This window comes from Anser brachyrhynchus, assembly GCF_964034855.1.
Source record: "Anser brachyrhynchus genome assembly, chromosome: 12".
NCBI classification, from domain to species: domain Eukaryota; kingdom Metazoa; phylum Chordata; class Aves; order Anseriformes; family Anatidae; genus Anser; species Anser brachyrhynchus.
The window spans coordinates 1290388-1303703 of record NC_137707.1 but is presented as its reverse complement, the minus strand read 5'-3'; the positions used below and the strand labels follow the sequence as shown (position 1 = coordinate 1303703).

The following is a 13316-nucleotide window of genomic DNA, read 5'->3' as shown; positions in this document are numbered from 1 at the left end:
CCCCGCCCCGCGGTCCCGGCGGGTGCCAGCAGGGGGCGCTGCCGCCGCCGCCGCCGCCCAGAGCCGCAGTCGCGGGCGGTCCCGGCAGGGCCCCGCCGCCCAGAGCCGCGCCGGGCCGGGCCGAAGCGGGCCGGGCAGGGCCGCGCCGGGCCGGGCAGCGCCGTTCCGTGCCGGGCAGGGCAGGGCCGCGCCGCGCCACCGGCGGCCGCCACCGTGCGATGCGATGACCACGTCCACCCTGCAGGTACCTCCCGCCCCGCCGGGACCGGCCGAGGGGAAGGCCCGGCCCTGCCCGGCCCCGGCCCCGGCCCCGGCCCCGGCCCCGGCCCCGCTGCGGGCGGCCGCGCCCCGCCGGCTGCCCCCCCTCAGGCCCCGGCTGACGGCGGCCCGCCCGCCCCCCCCCCCGGCAGAAAGCCATCGACCTGGTGACCAAGGCGACGGAGGAGGACAAGGCCAAGAACTACGAGGAGGCGCTGCGGCTGTACCAGCACGCCGTGGAGTACTTCCTGCACGCCATCAAATGTGAGCCCCGCCGCTGCACGGCCCCCCCCGCACGGCCCGGCCCCCCCCGGCACGGCCCGGCCCCGGCGGGGCAGCGGGTGACGGCTCCGGGTCCCCGCAGATGAGGCGCAGAGCGACAAGGCCAAGGAGAGCATCCGCGCCAAGTGCGTGCAGTACCTGGACCGCGCCGAGAAGCTGAAGGACTACCTGCGCAGCAAGGAGAGGCAGGGCAGGAAGCCCGTCAAGGAGGCCCAGAACGACAACAAGGGGTGCGTGGGGGTGCCCGGGGCCCGGCCCGGCCTCAGCACCTGCCCTCCTCGCGGCACGGCCTCCCCTCACCTCCTCCCCCTCTTCCCCAGGAGCGACAGCGACAGCGAGGGCGAGAACCCGGAGAAGAAGAAGCTGCAGGAGCAGCTGATGGGTAGGGGGCCGGCTGGCCGCAGCGGGCGCCGTCGTGCGCAGCGCCCGAAGCCGTCGCAGGGGGTGGCTGTGGTGGCCGGGGCTCGGTGCCCAGGGGCGTCGGGCGGGCCTGGCTGCGTGGGGTTGGGGGGGGGTTGTGGGGGGGCCGGGGGGGCTCTCACCGCCGCCTCGCAGGTGCCATCATGATGGAGAAGCCCAACGTGCGGTGGAGTGACGTGGCTGGCCTGGAGGGAGCCAAGGAGGCCCTGAAGGAAGCCGTGATCCTGCCCATCAAGTTCCCACACCTGTTTACCGGTGAGGGTCACCGGCAGCGCCGCGGCTGCCGCTCGCCCGTGGAGAAGGGCCTCGGGCCCCACGGCAAGGGGCAGCAGCTGGGGCGTGTGCGTGCAGGGAGGTGACCCAGAGCAGCGGGGATGTATGTCCCTGCGGGCCCCAAGGTCCCTGCACAGACGCTTTGACGCTGGGCTCTGTCGCAGGGAAGCGCACGCCCTGGCGAGGGATTCTGCTCTTCGGGCCCCCTGGCACTGGCAAGTCCTACCTGGCCAAGGCCGTGGCCACCGAAGCCAACAACTCCACCTTCTTCTCCGTGTCGTCCTCAGACCTGATGTCGAAGTGGCTGGGAGAGAGCGAGAAGTAAGCTGTCAGGGGGCTGCGGGCTGCCTGAGGGGCTGCTGCCAGGGCGGGCAGGGGCAGGAGGAAGCGGCGGTGCGTGGGGCTCGCACCCCTGGGCAGCGGGTGGGCAGCGTGGGGCCAGGGTCCCTCGCCCAGCGCTCGGGGCGTGGGGACCCAGCCCCTGCCTCTGTGCCCAGGCTGGTGAAGAACCTCTTTGAGCTGGCGAGGCAGCACAAGCCCTCCATCATCTTCATCGACGAGGTGGACTCGCTGTGCGGCTCCCGCAACGAGAACGAGAGCGAGGCGGCCCGGCGCATCAAGACGGAGTTCCTGGTGCAGATGCAGGGTGCGTGGGGCTCCCCCGGCGGGTGTGCTATGGGGTGAGGGGGGGATACGGGGCAGGGTGGGGGCTGGTGGAGCCAACCCTTCAGGGATCCCTCTCAAGCGTCCACCCTCTCTTTCCCGGGGCAGGTGTGGGCAACAGCAGCGATGGGATCCTGGTGCTCGGCGCCACCAACATCCCCTGGGTGCTGGACTCGGCCATCAGGAGGAGGTGAGCAGCACGCAATTCCTCCGCGGCGCCCCAAAACGCGGCACCACGCTGTGCCCCGCGGGGCTGCAAGGTCTGGCAGCAGTGGGGGGCGCATCCCCTGACCCCCCCCCCCCGTGCCGCGCTCAGGTTCGAGAAGCGCATTTACATCCCGCTGCCCGAGGAGGCGGCGCGCGCCCAGATGTTCAAGCTGCACCTGGGCAACACGCCGCACTCGCTGACGGACGCCAACATTCATGAGCTGGCCCGCAAGACCGAGGGCTACTCGGGGGCTGACATCAGCATCATCGTGCGGGACGCCCTGATGCAGCCCGTCCGCAAGGTGCAGTCGGCCATGCACTTCAAGAAGGTGAGTGGGGGGCCAGGGGCTGCCCGCTGCAGGGGGGGGTGGGTGCTGGCCCCCCCCCCCCCAGCACCGCCTGCCTCCGCGCCAGGTCCGCGGTCCCTCCCGCACCAACCCCAACCTCATCGTGGACGACCTCCTGACGCCGTGCTCGCCCGGGGACCCGGGGGCCATCGAGATGACCTGGATGGAGGTGCCCAGCGACAAGCTGATGGAGCCCATCGTCTGCATGGTGAGTGGGGCTCCGACCCGGCCCCGGCGCTCGGCCGCGGCAAGGCCTGGCCCCGGCACAGCAATGCTGCAGCCCCGGCCCTACCGGTTCCTCCTCCCGAGCCACCGCCTGCCTCGGGGACTGGCGGAGGCGTGTGGTGGCTTCAGCAGGCTCAGCACCTCACGCGCTGAAGCAGGCAGCCCCAGGTCCCCCCCTCGCCTGCCCTGCGGCGGCACCCTGGTGCCCGGTGGGGACGGGGGCACAGCCTCAGCACGCTGCCGCCCGCTCTGAGCGGCCGCCCGCCTCCCTGTGTTGCAGTCGGACATGCTGCGCTCCCTGGCCACCACCCGCCCCACGGTGAACGCCGAGGACCTCCTGAAGGTGAAGAAATTCACAGAGGACTTTGGGCAGGAGGGATAAGGGCCGCGGCAGCGGGCGGTGGGGCTGGGGCACCCGCACCCCCCCCCCTTCCCCGCGCCCCGGCAGGCGGCCGTGCCAAACAGGCTCACCCGCAGCTCACAGCTCAACCCCGCTCACTTCAGCACCCGGCGGGGCAGGGGAGCGCTGCCCGGGGCGGGGGGCTGACACTACTGGGTGGGGGGGGGGCCCAGTGCAGCCGGGCGCCCCTCCTACCGCTCCCCTCTCTTCTTCCTGCTCTTTTTTATTTTTTAAATTAATGCTGCTTCGGGTTCTGTCTTGTTTATATGAAAATAAAAACAATCCAAAAGCTTCAGACGCTGCCCAGCCGCAGGACCACACAACCCCCCCCCCCCACACTTCCCCTGCATCCCCCCAGCCAGCAGCCTGCGCCCCAGCCCCTTCCCTCCCATGGCCTGGGTGCTGCTGGGGTGGGGACGAGGCCCAGCACACCCCAGTTTGCAGACAGGACACGAGGCGGGGGGGGGGGGGGCTGCACCGCGCCCTGTATTGCCATGATGAAGCCGTGCCGGGGGTGCCCGGTGCCGCTGCCGTGCGGCGTCAGTCGAGGAGCTGGCTCCAGGCGGTGTTGGCAAAGGTGCGGCTGTCCATGCGGTCGATGAAGAGCACGCCGTCCAGGTGGTCCAGCTCGTGCTGGATGACGCGGGCGGCCCAGCCCGACGCCTCCCAGCTCACCGGCTGCCCGCTCTCGTCCACGCCTGCGGCGGGAGAGCGGGGGTCGGACCGGTATCGGACCGGGAAGGGGTTTGGGGGGAGATCGGTGGGGTACCGGGGGAGCCGTACCGGAGACGTGCACGGCCCAGTGCCGCGGCACGCAGGCGGAGAAGCCGCGGAGGCTGGCGCAGCCCTCGGGCGCGGTGACGAGGCGGGCGTCGAGCACGCGGAGCGCGGGGTTGACGAGGACGCGCAGCGGGAAGGGCTCGATGCGCTGGGCGCTGCGCAGCGCCGCGGGGTAGCGGCTGCAGCGGGCGGGCGACAGCTCGGCGGCGAAGACCCGCAGGGGCACGCCGAGCTGCGGGGCGCTCAGCCCCACGCACGGGCCCCGCCGCAGCCCCGCCGCCAACGCCGCCGCCAGCGCCCGCAGCTCGGGGCTGCCCAGCTGCTCCGCGGGCACGGCGGCGGCGGGGGCGCGCAGCACCGGTGTGCCCACCTGGCACGGCTCCGAGAAGGGCGGCACGGGGGGGCCCAGCACCCGCCGCCGCAGGGCCCGCCAGTACGAGCGCTCCCGGGCCCCCCACGAAGCGTCCCCGCGGCACCGGGAGCCCACCGGGGCCGCCACCGGGCGCAGCCGCCGCACCGCCACCGCCATCTTACGGACGGACGTGACGCGGGGGGCGGGGCGGGGGCGGCACCGGGAGCACCGTGGGGAGGCACCGAGAGGGAGGACGCGGCCCCACGGAGCACCAGGAGCAGCCCCAGGCACGGCGGTGGCACGGGTTTATTGCTGCGGGCACGGCGCGGGGACACACCGGGACGGCGGGCACGGACCCCACAACGCGTCCCCGTGGAGCAACCGGGGCTGTCCCCCCCCCTCCCCCGGCTGTCCCTTTTCAGCTGTCCCCGGGGCAGCCACACGCAGGGACAGCCGTGTCACCGTGCAGCGCAGTCCCTTCCCCGCTAGCTCACGGCTGGCGGCGCGTCCGGCAGCAGAGCCCCCACCGCGGGGTCCGCGGGGTCCTCCTGGCCCTGTGCTGCCGGGGGCTCCCCCACCACGGCGCCCTCCTCCCGCTGCTGCGGTGGGCACGGAGCTGGAGCAGGCACAGCGCTCTGCGGCACCGGCTCCTCCTCGCCCGGCAGCGGCTCTGCCTCCCGCGCTGGCAGGACGGCGGCCAGCAGCTCCCCGATGGCGGCCGCGTCGACGCAGCCCAGGCGGCCGAAGCGCTGCAGCTGGGCTGGGGGAACGCCTGCGGGACACAGAGAGAGGGCTGGGCACGGTCCTGCGGCACGGTGCCACCGTGTCCCCGCCACGACACCTCCCACAGCAGGGCCTTACCCAGCGCCTGCGCGATCTGGGCCGGAGGGAAGAGCACCTGGAGGCAGCGGTTCAGGTAGGGGAGCAGATCTTCCAGGAACGCCGTGCAGAACTGGACAAAGAGCTCCTGCTCACGGCCGCTGAACGCTGCCTCCTCTGCCCGGTGGAAAGCCAGGATTATTTTGGTCACCTGAAGGAGGAAGACAGAGCCATTAATCCTGTTAATCTCCAAGGGCCCGGAGAACCCCCCCACAGGAAAACAGCCGCTTCTCTTCCACGGTGACCCAACCGCTTAGACAAAGGCAGTATTTCGGGCACGAAGAGACTGTCCTCGTTTTCTGCTGCTCTGCCAAGACAAAGCAGGAGCTGGGCCCAGCTCCGAGCCCCAGCACCTCACCTTGCTGAGGGCGTCCTGCAGGCAGGCGGCCACGTCCTGGGCCAGGGCGATGGGGCAGCAGAGCCGCAGGTCGTTGAAGGCGACCAGGAGGCTGTTGAGGAAGCAGGCGAGGGGCGGGAAGTCCAGCAGCACCATGGGCGGCTGCAGCGTCCCCGGCTGGGCCGTGGGCACCGGCACGGCCGCCGCGCTGCCCAGCACGGCCGGGGCGGAGATGAGCGTGTAGGAATTCATCTCCTCCTGGAACTTCTCCACCGCCTCCTCCACTGCCTTGCCGAAGGTGGCGGCGGCGACGCGCTGGAAGATGGGGGCCAGCTGCCCGCGGAAATCAGCCCCCACCCTGCTGAAGGAGAGGCCGAAGTACATGCACTGCCCCAGCAGCGAGTCCAGGCGGCCGCCCACCCCTCGCTGCAGGTCGCGCTCCAGCACCTGCAGGAACTCGGAGACCTTCTGCAGCACCCAGCCGTGGAAGATGGCCCCCTCGTTGAGGGTGGGCTGGTCGGGGGCCAGGAGCGGCTCCTCGTCAGAGAAGATGGCACGGTACTGAGTGACGATGTCAAAGAGGTGGACGCGGCAGGCCTCGACCGTCTTGGTGAGGTGAAAGTAGGGGTCGTCCTCGGGGATGGAGGCCTGGATGGAGCGCAGCCAGGCGTCCCGCGCCTGCAGGAACTTGATGCGCAGCTCAGCCTCCGTGAAGACGTCCATGCGCCGCAGGTAGCCGATGACCCGCAGGCAGGTGGGCAGCGGGATGTTGGTGCGGAGCTGCTGGATGAGCTCGTTCAGCATCAGCTGGGTGGACTGGCGCACCTCGGCCACGATGCCCTGGGGAGGGAGAGAGTCACGGAATTGTAGGGGTTGGAAGGGACCTCGAAAGACCATCGGGTCCAACCCCGCCGCCAAAGCAGGTTCCTTGGAGCAGGCTTAGAGGGAACTCAGCCACGGGGACCGGGTGACGGCAGCGCGGCGGGTGCAGGGCGGGCGCACCTGGATCACGGGGATGCTGCTGTGCTTCTTCTCCAGCCGCCGCACGTAGGCGGCCAGCTCCAGCGCCTCCTCGTAGTAGCGGTTGCGGACGCAGGTGTCCATGAGCTGCGGGATCTCCAGGATCTCCAGGATCTCCGTGTGCCGGTTCAGCGTCAGGCTGTTCATCCGCCGGCTGCAGGCGATGGCCTCGGCGTCGCGCACGAAGTTCCTGCGGGGACGGGACGGGATCAGCGCGGGGGTCCCGTGCCCCGCTCGGGACCCCCCCGGCCTCCTCTCCCCGTCCCCGGCGCTGACACCGGCTCCCGGCGCTCCCCCCCCCGCCCCGGTCCCCCGGTGCCCGCACCGGCAGGCGTCCTGCAGGGCGGGCAGGCGGTCCAGCAGGCTGCCGAGGCGGCTCTCGATGCCGCCGAAGCCTCGGCCGGCGCGCCCGGTGCACTCCGCGGAGCGGATGAAGGCCCGGTAGTGCTCGAAGGCCAAGCGCCGCGTCTCCGCCCCGACCCGCGCCCGCTCCGCCGCCAGCCGCGCCGGCTCCCGGCCCAGCTCCGCCAGCCCCAGCGCCGCCAGCTCGGCCACGTAGGCGGAGAGCTGGGCGCCGCCGGGCCCCGCCGCCGCCGGGCCGCGCAGCCAGGCCAGCAGCCGCGCCTCCTCCGCCGCCATCGCCGCCCCGGCCGCCGCCGCCGCCGCGGGTTCCGGCCCCGCCGGTTCCGGGTCTGGCCCCTCCGGTTCCGCTTCCGGCCGGGCCCCCGCGTGCGCGGCGAGGGGAGATGCGGCCGCTCACCGAGGCGGAGACGCGGGCGGTGTTCGAGAAGCTCGGGAGATAGTGAGCGGCACCGGGACCGGGGGGGTGCTGGGACCGGGGGGGGGCACCGGGACCGGGGGGTGGCACCGGGACCGGGGGGGTGCCGGGACCGGGGGGGTACCGGGATTGGGGGGGGGCACCGAGACCGGGAGGGCACCGGGACCGGGGCGGTACCGGGATTGGGGGGGGGCACCGAGACCGGGGGGGCACCGGGACCGGGAGGGCACCGGGACTGGGGGGGGGGGTACCGGGACCGGGAGGGCACCGGGACTGGGGGGGGGTACCGGGACTTGGGGGGGCGCACCGGGACCGGGGAGGTACCGGGACCGGGGGGGTACTGGGACTTGGGGGGGGCACCGGAACCGGGGGGCTACCGGGATTGGGTGGGGGCACCGGGACCGGGGGGGTACCGGGACGGGGGGGGTACTGGGACTTGGGGGGGGGCACCGGGACCGGGGAGGTACCGGAACCGGGGGGGTACCGGGACTTGGGGGGGGGCACCGGGAGCGGGGGGGTACCGGGGGGAACCGGGACAGGAGGCACCGGGAGGGGTTTACCAGAACGGCACGGGGCGGGGGGGGGGCACCAGGGGAGGGGTTACCGGAGGGGGGTGAGACACCGGGATGGGGAGGGACACTGGGACGGGGCACCGGGGGGCACAGGGACAGAGGGGTACCGGGAGGGGGGGGTACTGGGGGGGGAGTACCGGGATGGAGGGGGAGCACCGGGGGGAACCAGAACAGGGGCTACCGGGACGGCACTGGGATGGGGGGGGCACCGGGGGAGGGGGGCCACCGGTACGAAGGTTACCGGTGGGGGGGAGGGGGGCACCGGGACAGGGTTACTGGGGGGGGAAGTACCGGGAGGCACCAGGCAGGAGGCTTCGGGGGGGGGGAACTGTGAGGCACCGGGGTTGGGGCACCGGGGCCAGGGGAGGGCACCAGGATGGGGGCGAGGGCTCGGGGCAGGGGGGACCTGGGGGGGACACGGGGGCTGGGACCAGGCCGTTGGCACATGGGGTCGGACGCCGCCCGTCCCGCAGCATCGGCGAGAACATCCAGCTGCTGGTGGAGCGCCCCGACGGCACCTACTGCTTCCGCCTGCACCGCGACCGCGTCTACTACGTGAGGTGAGCCGGGGGCCGCGGCCGGCGGGGGCCCGTCCCTGCCGCCTCGCCGCCCCCCTCAGCCCCCGTGTCCCCCCCGCAGCGAGAAGCTGCTGAAGGGGGCGGCCAGCATCCCGCGGGACAGCCTGGTGGCGCTGGGCACCTGCTTCGGCAAGTTCACCAAGACGCAGAAGTTCCGGCTCAACGTCACGGCGCTGGATTTCCTCGCGCCCTACGCCAAGGTGGGGCGCGCGCTCCCCCGGCCGGCTCGGCCCCTCGGCCCCCCTGCCGCTCGCTCACGGTGCCTCTCTTGCAGTACAAGGTGTGGGTGAAGCCCGGCTCCGAGCAGTCCTTCCTCTACGGCAACCACGTGCTGAAGTCGGGCCTGGGCCGCATCACGGAGAACACGGCGCAGTACCAGGGCGTGGTGGTGTACTCCATGGCCGACGTCCCGCTGGTGAGCCCCGCGCCTCCTGCTGCCGGGCACGGGAGCCGGGGTGCAGAAACCTCCCTTTGCTCTTTTTCTTCCCCAGGGGTTTGGGGTAGCTGCAAAGTCCACCCAGGACTGCCGGAAGGTGGACCCCATGGCGATCGTGGTGTTCCACCAGGCCGACGTCGGGGAGTACGTGCGGAGCGAGGACACACTGACCTAGGGGAGCGCGGGCGCTCGGGAGCTGTGAGCGTTTCTGGGCAGAAGGGACTTGTCCTGCCCCCTGCGTGGCAGCAGCGCGCAGAGCTGCCAGGAGCTCACCCCGGGCAGGGGGCTGTCCCCACGCACGGGAGGAGGCACCAGAGCTGGTGCTGCGGTTGCATAAAGCCTGATCCTTCCCCCAAAGCGCTGTTGTCTCGTGTCACTTCTCAGCCTTGATGCCTGCCTGGGGTTGAGGCATCCCCAGTGGTACACGGGGGGTGAACCCCAAGCAGCACAGCGCCTCGTGAGGCTAAGCAGGTGAAGCCAGAGCAGGGCCCCCCCTGCTGCGGGTTGAGCTGTCGCAGGCTGACGGCTCTGTTACGGGAGGGAGGAAGAGGGCAGGCAGCTGCCTGCAGGGCAGGGCTCGCCCCAAAGGCTGGTCCGGAGGGAGGGCAGCCAGCGCTAACCCTCCCTCAACAAAGCAAGTGTGTTAGAAGCCTTTTTTTATTGGGTTTGTAACCAAAAAAGGCAGGTTGAGACACTGCCTAAAAGCGGGTAGACACAGAACAAACTGCTGCACAGATACAAAGGGGTGTTCTGTTTATTTTGGTTAGGAGGTAACTTCATTTAAGGCAGGGCTGGAGCTAGAGGTGGGGTGAGCTCTGCTTCCAGCCGTGCCAGCTCCCAGCGCAGGATCCAGGCTCTCCCCCCTCTCTGCACACAGCAGGAGGGGCTGATGCAGCTCGGTCCCGGTGCTGTGGGCAGAGGCAGGCTGAGCGCCGCTCCCGGCGGGGCGCTGTCAGCACCTCGGCTTGCTGGAGCCCTGCACGTTGAAGAGACGCTTCAAGAAGTAAAGCTGCAGGGCCCCCGAGAGGACGATGACACAGCTCTGCGCCATCGACCAGCAGTTGACGTAGTGGTAGTTGGACTCGAGCAGGAAGGAGTCGGCCCCTTTCCTCATCCGGGCAAAGTTGTAGAACCGCCACATGTGGAAGATGTGGAGCTGCAGCTTGCGAATGCTGACCTGCAGACACAACGCCGCGGGAGAGGAAAGGAGGCGCTGCAGCGGGGGGCTCAGCACCGAGTTAAGCTGCAACACGTCAGGCAGTGACAAACGCCCTTCTTGGGTCCCTCGGGAAGGACTTGCCCAGCCCCGCAGGACTGCTGGAAGCCAGCCCACGAGCAGCACGCTTGGCACACCAGCGCAGGGCCCACGCTGCTACCCAACCTGGATCCCGGTGGCCAAAGCCGAACACCGCTGGGATCCTCCGTTCCCAGGATGGGACGGGCAGCCTCGCTGCTTGCTTTATTTCCAGCCCATTTGGGGTCTGCCTGACACGTGCTGTTTCAAAGCGCTCTGTGGTGGAAGCGGCACCTACCTCGATGGCCTCCAAGGTGTCATTCAGCTGCCTCCTCTCTGCTGGCTGCTCCCTCTCCACGCTGAAGCCATCGTAGTAGACGCCAAAGTTGAGGTACACCTGCATGAAGCCGAAGTGGTTATGCTGGTTGTCCAGGCACAGCTGGTAGAAACCTGAAGAGAGAAGCGGGGAGTTTCGTTCCCTGGGTGGCAGAGCTGCAGCTGCTTCAAGCCAACACTGCAGGGAGGGTGCCCGGGGAGCTCACAGCCCCCAGACCGCAGGCAGCAGCCTCCCGGCCCTGGTGGGGACCAGGGCAGCAGGGACCAGGGCAGCAGGGACCAGGGCAGCAGGGACCTGTCTCCCTGGTGGGGAAGCTGATCTGTCCTCGCACGTCCTGGGAAGCGCCGATCTGGAAGCCGTTGGGGTCGCTGGCTGTGGCCAGGATGATCCTGCTGTTGGCGAAGCCCGTCGCCCGCTGGACCTGCAGGCAGGGGATAGCAAACAGTGCCCTGCCCCGTGGGGGTCCCGTCCCCACCCCGCAGGGCGCTGCCTAAGGGTGTTTGTGTGCCCAGCTCTGCACCCAGGGAAGCGGAGAGTGGAGTGAGTGGGGCAGGAGCCCAGCAGGGTGCCTGGGGGGGGGAGTTTGGCCATTGCTGGGGAGCCAAGGGTGCCGGCTGTGCCCCAAGGCCAGGAACAAAAATGCTTGTGTGAGCTGCCAGCTGCAAGTAAAGAGGAGAAAAACAAAAGCCAAAGATACGGCACTGAGAAATTTAACCCTGAACTGAGGTTCCTTGCCCCCGCTCCTGGTGCTCACGCAGACCTAGGGTTGCTGTTGGTCCCCGGAGGGCCAGCAAGGCTCCACGCACACCATCAGCCCCGCAGAGCAGCTCCCGGTGCAGCTCCCTGCTGCCCACAGCCGCTGCTGTCGGTGCTCTGGGCTGGGCAAGCGCACGTTTGGGGACGGAGCTGGGCTCGTGCTACGTCCCCACGTGCGAGCACCGCACGGCCGCTGCCTGGCGCAGGGTGGTGGCTCTGCCCCGCTCCCCTTCAGCCAGGGCAGTGTAAACAGGAGATAAAGGGGCTGGAGTTTCCCTCGTGGGAAGGAGACCAAGCACAGGGAGAAGCAGATATGGCTGTGCGGGGACCTTCAACGCTCCTTCAGGTGCTCCGAGGAAAGCCGAGGTCTCCTGCAACGGCCTCCAGCAGCTCAGTGAAGGGCCGCGCTCCCAAAGAGCCAGCTGCTCGTAAACCTGAGCTCCCTGAGCTCCACAGCTGGAGCACTCAGCATCTGCTTGCTCCGCACCTACTTAGGGTTTTAGAGCAGGTACTTGAGGAAGAAAAAAGGATTGATAATGAAAACAAAGCTGCCTCAAAAAAAAAGTCTCAGTCCGCAAGAGCAGCCATCCGAGTCACCGCAGCCATTCCCCAGCGCAACCAAGGCCCTTCCCCACGCGGGGCAAACCACCTCCGCCCCGAGGACAGCACGTCTGGAGCTCAGCCGGCACGTGGCCGCCATCCTGCAAGGTAAGGGCCCCTTCCTTCCCTGCACCTGCCTGGACCAGGCAGGGGGAGACGTGCCCGCTGCAGGACCCGCCAGCTGCCGCTGGCCATAGAGCCGCTGTGGGACTGACCCAGCGCCCCGGTCCTGACCCCATTAGCAGAGGCGCCGCGCTTACAGCCTCGCCGAACCCATCCCGCAGCGCTCACCTCGTAGCTGAAGAAGAAGTTGCCGCTCTGGTGTGCGAACTGCCAGAAGCACTCGGTGGCGCCGGCGGTGACGACGACGGCGAAGTCGTAGCGATCCGCGCCGCGGAACGGGGGCTCGTCGCTGGACCCGCTCAGGGGCTCGGTCATGGGGCACCCGGCGGGGCCCGGCAGCCCCAGGAGCAGGAGAGCCAGCAGCAGCATGCTGCGTCCAGCCTGCAGCCGGGGCAGGAGCAGGGAGCCTGGGAGGGGGTAATCATTAACGGCGCCTGCGCCGCCGCTCGCTCCCCGCTGTCACCTGGCAGCGCTGGGGCTGGTGGCAGCAGGAGCGCGGAGCAGGCTCCGCTCCTCGAGGTGCTCTCCGTGCACGGCGGGGTCGGGCTGCTGTTCCCACGCCGGAGCTCACCCAGCTGAACCCTTCTGCTGAGGGTGCTGCGAGGAAGCGCCGCGGTCACCAGCAGCAGCTCCCGGAGCACAGCGCCGGTCCTCCTGCTCCCAGCCGGCCTCGCCCCTCCTGCAGAGGAACCGCAGTCCTCGTGAGCGAGATGCCTCAGCACAAACGTTTCACGCCAAGAAGCACGCGCAGCCCTTCGCAGGCCGGCTGAGCAGGGCGCGTTGCTGCCCCGCTGCTCTCCTCTGGCACACCGGGGGTTTGCCCGGGGCAGCCGGGGCAAGAGCCCGGAGCAGGGGAGGGGAGAGAACATGGAGAACGCGCTCTGCGCCCGTCTCCTCTTCTTCCACCCGGGCGCACTGCGGGCTCTTCCTCACACTGGCGATTCCTGCCCCAGCGCTCGTTTCTTCTCACCAAGCCTGGAAGGAGCCCTGCAAGCTCAGGGCGGTCCTGTCCACCTGGGGCTGCTCCAGCACACGTGAAGGAGCTGCAGGAGCAGCGGGGCAGGGAAACGCGCAGCCACTGACAGGTGGCGGGGGAAGCTCGTGCCAGCAGCTGCTGAAGGGCAGAGGGGAAGCCAGGTGTTTCCAAGCAGACTCCTACCCAGCACTGGCTCCAAAGGAACGTGGCCACAAAGCCACGCGCACCTCCAGTCCCGTGTCGCTGATTTCCTGTCTCTGCAGAGCCGACCCTTACGGGGGCGTTGCGGGTTACGTCTGCCACGCTGGCACACGGCCATCAGCGCTTTCACCCTGGCACCTCCGTTCCCTCACGAGTCCGTGCAAAGCTGGCTGCCTTTCAGTTGGCAGCACAGGAAAAGTGAAAACACCACAGGGTAATTAGAAGAGTAACGAGCTTGACCGGGCTTCCCCAGCATTTCTGGAGCTGCTATTTCACTGACAC

General features: G+C 70.0%; 5 protein-coding genes across 7 annotated transcripts; 2 read left to right on the top strand and 3 right to left on the bottom strand.

The window, feature by feature from the left end:
• Positions 1-62: 62 nt before the first annotated feature.
• VPS4A (vacuolar protein sorting 4 homolog A) lies at positions 63-3370 on the top strand. The gene is made up of 11 exons (XM_080552086.1): positions 63-244; positions 411-522; positions 623-770; positions 861-922; positions 1096-1215; positions 1398-1554; positions 1731-1879; positions 2005-2086; positions 2213-2432; positions 2518-2658; positions 2956-3370. Exons 1-11 carry the CDS (start codon positions 224-226, stop codon positions 3055-3057), a joined length of 1314 nt encoding a protein of 437 aa, XP_080408212.1. The 5' UTR covers positions 63-223; the 3' UTR covers positions 3058-3370.
• Positions 3371-3549: 179 nt separating this feature from the next.
• On the bottom strand, positions 3550-4394 carry PDF (peptide deformylase, mitochondrial). The gene is made up of 2 exons (XM_080552108.1): positions 3859-4394; positions 3550-3773 (listed from the first exon to the last, which is right to left on the bottom strand). Exons 1-2 carry the CDS (start codon positions 4382-4384, stop codon positions 3616-3618), a joined length of 684 nt encoding a protein of 227 aa, XP_080408234.1. The 5' UTR covers positions 4385-4394; the 3' UTR covers positions 3550-3615.
• Positions 4395-4495: 101 nt separating this feature from the next.
• COG8 (component of oligomeric golgi complex 8) lies at positions 4496-7082 on the bottom strand (the record flags this gene model as incomplete). Its single annotated transcript, XM_080552085.1, has 5 exons — positions 4496-4979; positions 5069-5237; positions 5445-6263; positions 6426-6633; positions 6769-7082. 5 exons carry the CDS (start codon positions 7080-7082, stop codon positions 4693-4695), a joined length of 1797 nt encoding a protein of 598 aa, XP_080408211.1. The 3' UTR covers positions 4496-4692.
• Positions 7083-7109: 27 nt separating this feature from the next.
• On the top strand, positions 7110-9164 carry NIP7 (nucleolar pre-rRNA processing protein NIP7). Its single transcript, XM_080552109.1, has 5 exons — positions 7110-7245; positions 8267-8353; positions 8433-8571; positions 8646-8786; positions 8863-9164. The coding sequence occupies exons 1-5, from the start codon at positions 7190-7192 to the stop codon at positions 8980-8982; spliced, it is 543 nt and encodes a 180-aa protein (XP_080408235.1). The 5' UTR covers positions 7110-7189; the 3' UTR covers positions 8983-9164.
• Positions 9165-9289: 125 nt separating this feature from the next.
• Positions 9290-13159, bottom strand: TMED6 (transmembrane p24 trafficking protein 6). Of its 3 annotated transcripts, none has more exons than XM_080552105.1 (5): positions 12429-13159; positions 12026-12264; positions 10673-10799; positions 10340-10491; positions 9290-9984 (listed from the first exon to the last, which is right to left on the bottom strand). In XM_080552105.1, exons 1-5 carry the CDS (start codon positions 12724-12726, stop codon positions 9760-9762), a joined length of 1041 nt encoding a protein of 346 aa, XP_080408231.1. In that variant the 5' UTR covers positions 12727-13159; the 3' UTR covers positions 9290-9759. The 3 variants fall into 3 exon arrangements, with proteins under 3 accessions (XP_080408231.1, XP_080408230.1, XP_080408229.1); XM_080552104.1 differs by having other exon boundaries at positions 9929-10491; positions 12429-12832; positions 13017-13155; XM_080552103.1 differs by having other exon boundaries at positions 9929-10491.
• Positions 13160-13316: the final 157 nt, after the last annotated feature.

What these genes read in the sequence shown, in the direction of transcription:
- VPS4A (XM_080552086.1), top strand. Translation starts at nt 224, where the DNA reads ATGACCACGTCCACCCTGCAG. An exon ending in GCCCAGAACGACAACAAGGG is followed by an intron (nt 771 to 860) that starts GTGCGTGGGGGT and finishes CCTCTTCCCCAG; the next exon opens with GAGCGACAGCGACAGCGAGG. An exon ending in GCTGCAGGAGCAGCTGATGG is followed by an intron (nt 923 to 1,095) that starts GTAGGGGGCCGG and finishes GCCGCCTCGCAG; the next exon opens with GTGCCATCATGATGGAGAAG.
- PDF (XM_080552108.1), bottom strand. Translation starts at nt 4,384, where the DNA reads ATGGCGGTGGCGGTGCGGCGGCTGCGCCCGGTGGCGGCCCCGGTGGGC. An exon ending in CTGGGCCGTGCACGTCTCCG is followed by an intron (nt 3,774 to 3,858) that starts GTACGGCTCCCC and finishes CTCCCGCCGCAG; the next exon opens with GCGTGGACGAGAGCGGGCAG.
- NIP7 (XM_080552109.1), top strand. Translation starts at nt 7,190, where the DNA reads ATGCGGCCGCTCACCGAGGCGGAGACGCGGGCGGTGTTCGAGAAGCTC. An exon ending in GACCGCGTCTACTACGTGAG is followed by an intron (nt 8,354 to 8,432) that starts GTGAGCCGGGGG and finishes TCCCCCCCGCAG; the next exon opens with CGAGAAGCTGCTGAAGGGGG. An exon ending in CCATGGCCGACGTCCCGCTG is followed by an intron (nt 8,787 to 8,862) that starts GTGAGCCCCGCG and finishes TTTCTTCCCCAG; the next exon opens with GGGTTTGGGGTAGCTGCAAA.
- TMED6 (XM_080552103.1), bottom strand. Translation starts at nt 12,726, where the DNA reads ATGTTCTCTCCCCTCCCCTGCTCCGGGCTCTTGCCCCGGCTGCCCCGG. An exon ending in CAGCAGAAGGGTTCAGCTGG is followed by an intron (nt 12,265 to 12,428) that starts GTGAGCTCCGGC and finishes ACCCCCTCCCAG; the next exon opens with GCTCCCTGCTCCTGCCCCGG. An exon ending in CTTCCCCACCAGGGAGACAG is followed by an intron (nt 10,492 to 10,672) that starts GTCCCTGCTGCC and finishes TTCTCTCTTCAG; the next exon opens with GTTTCTACCAGCTGTGCCTG.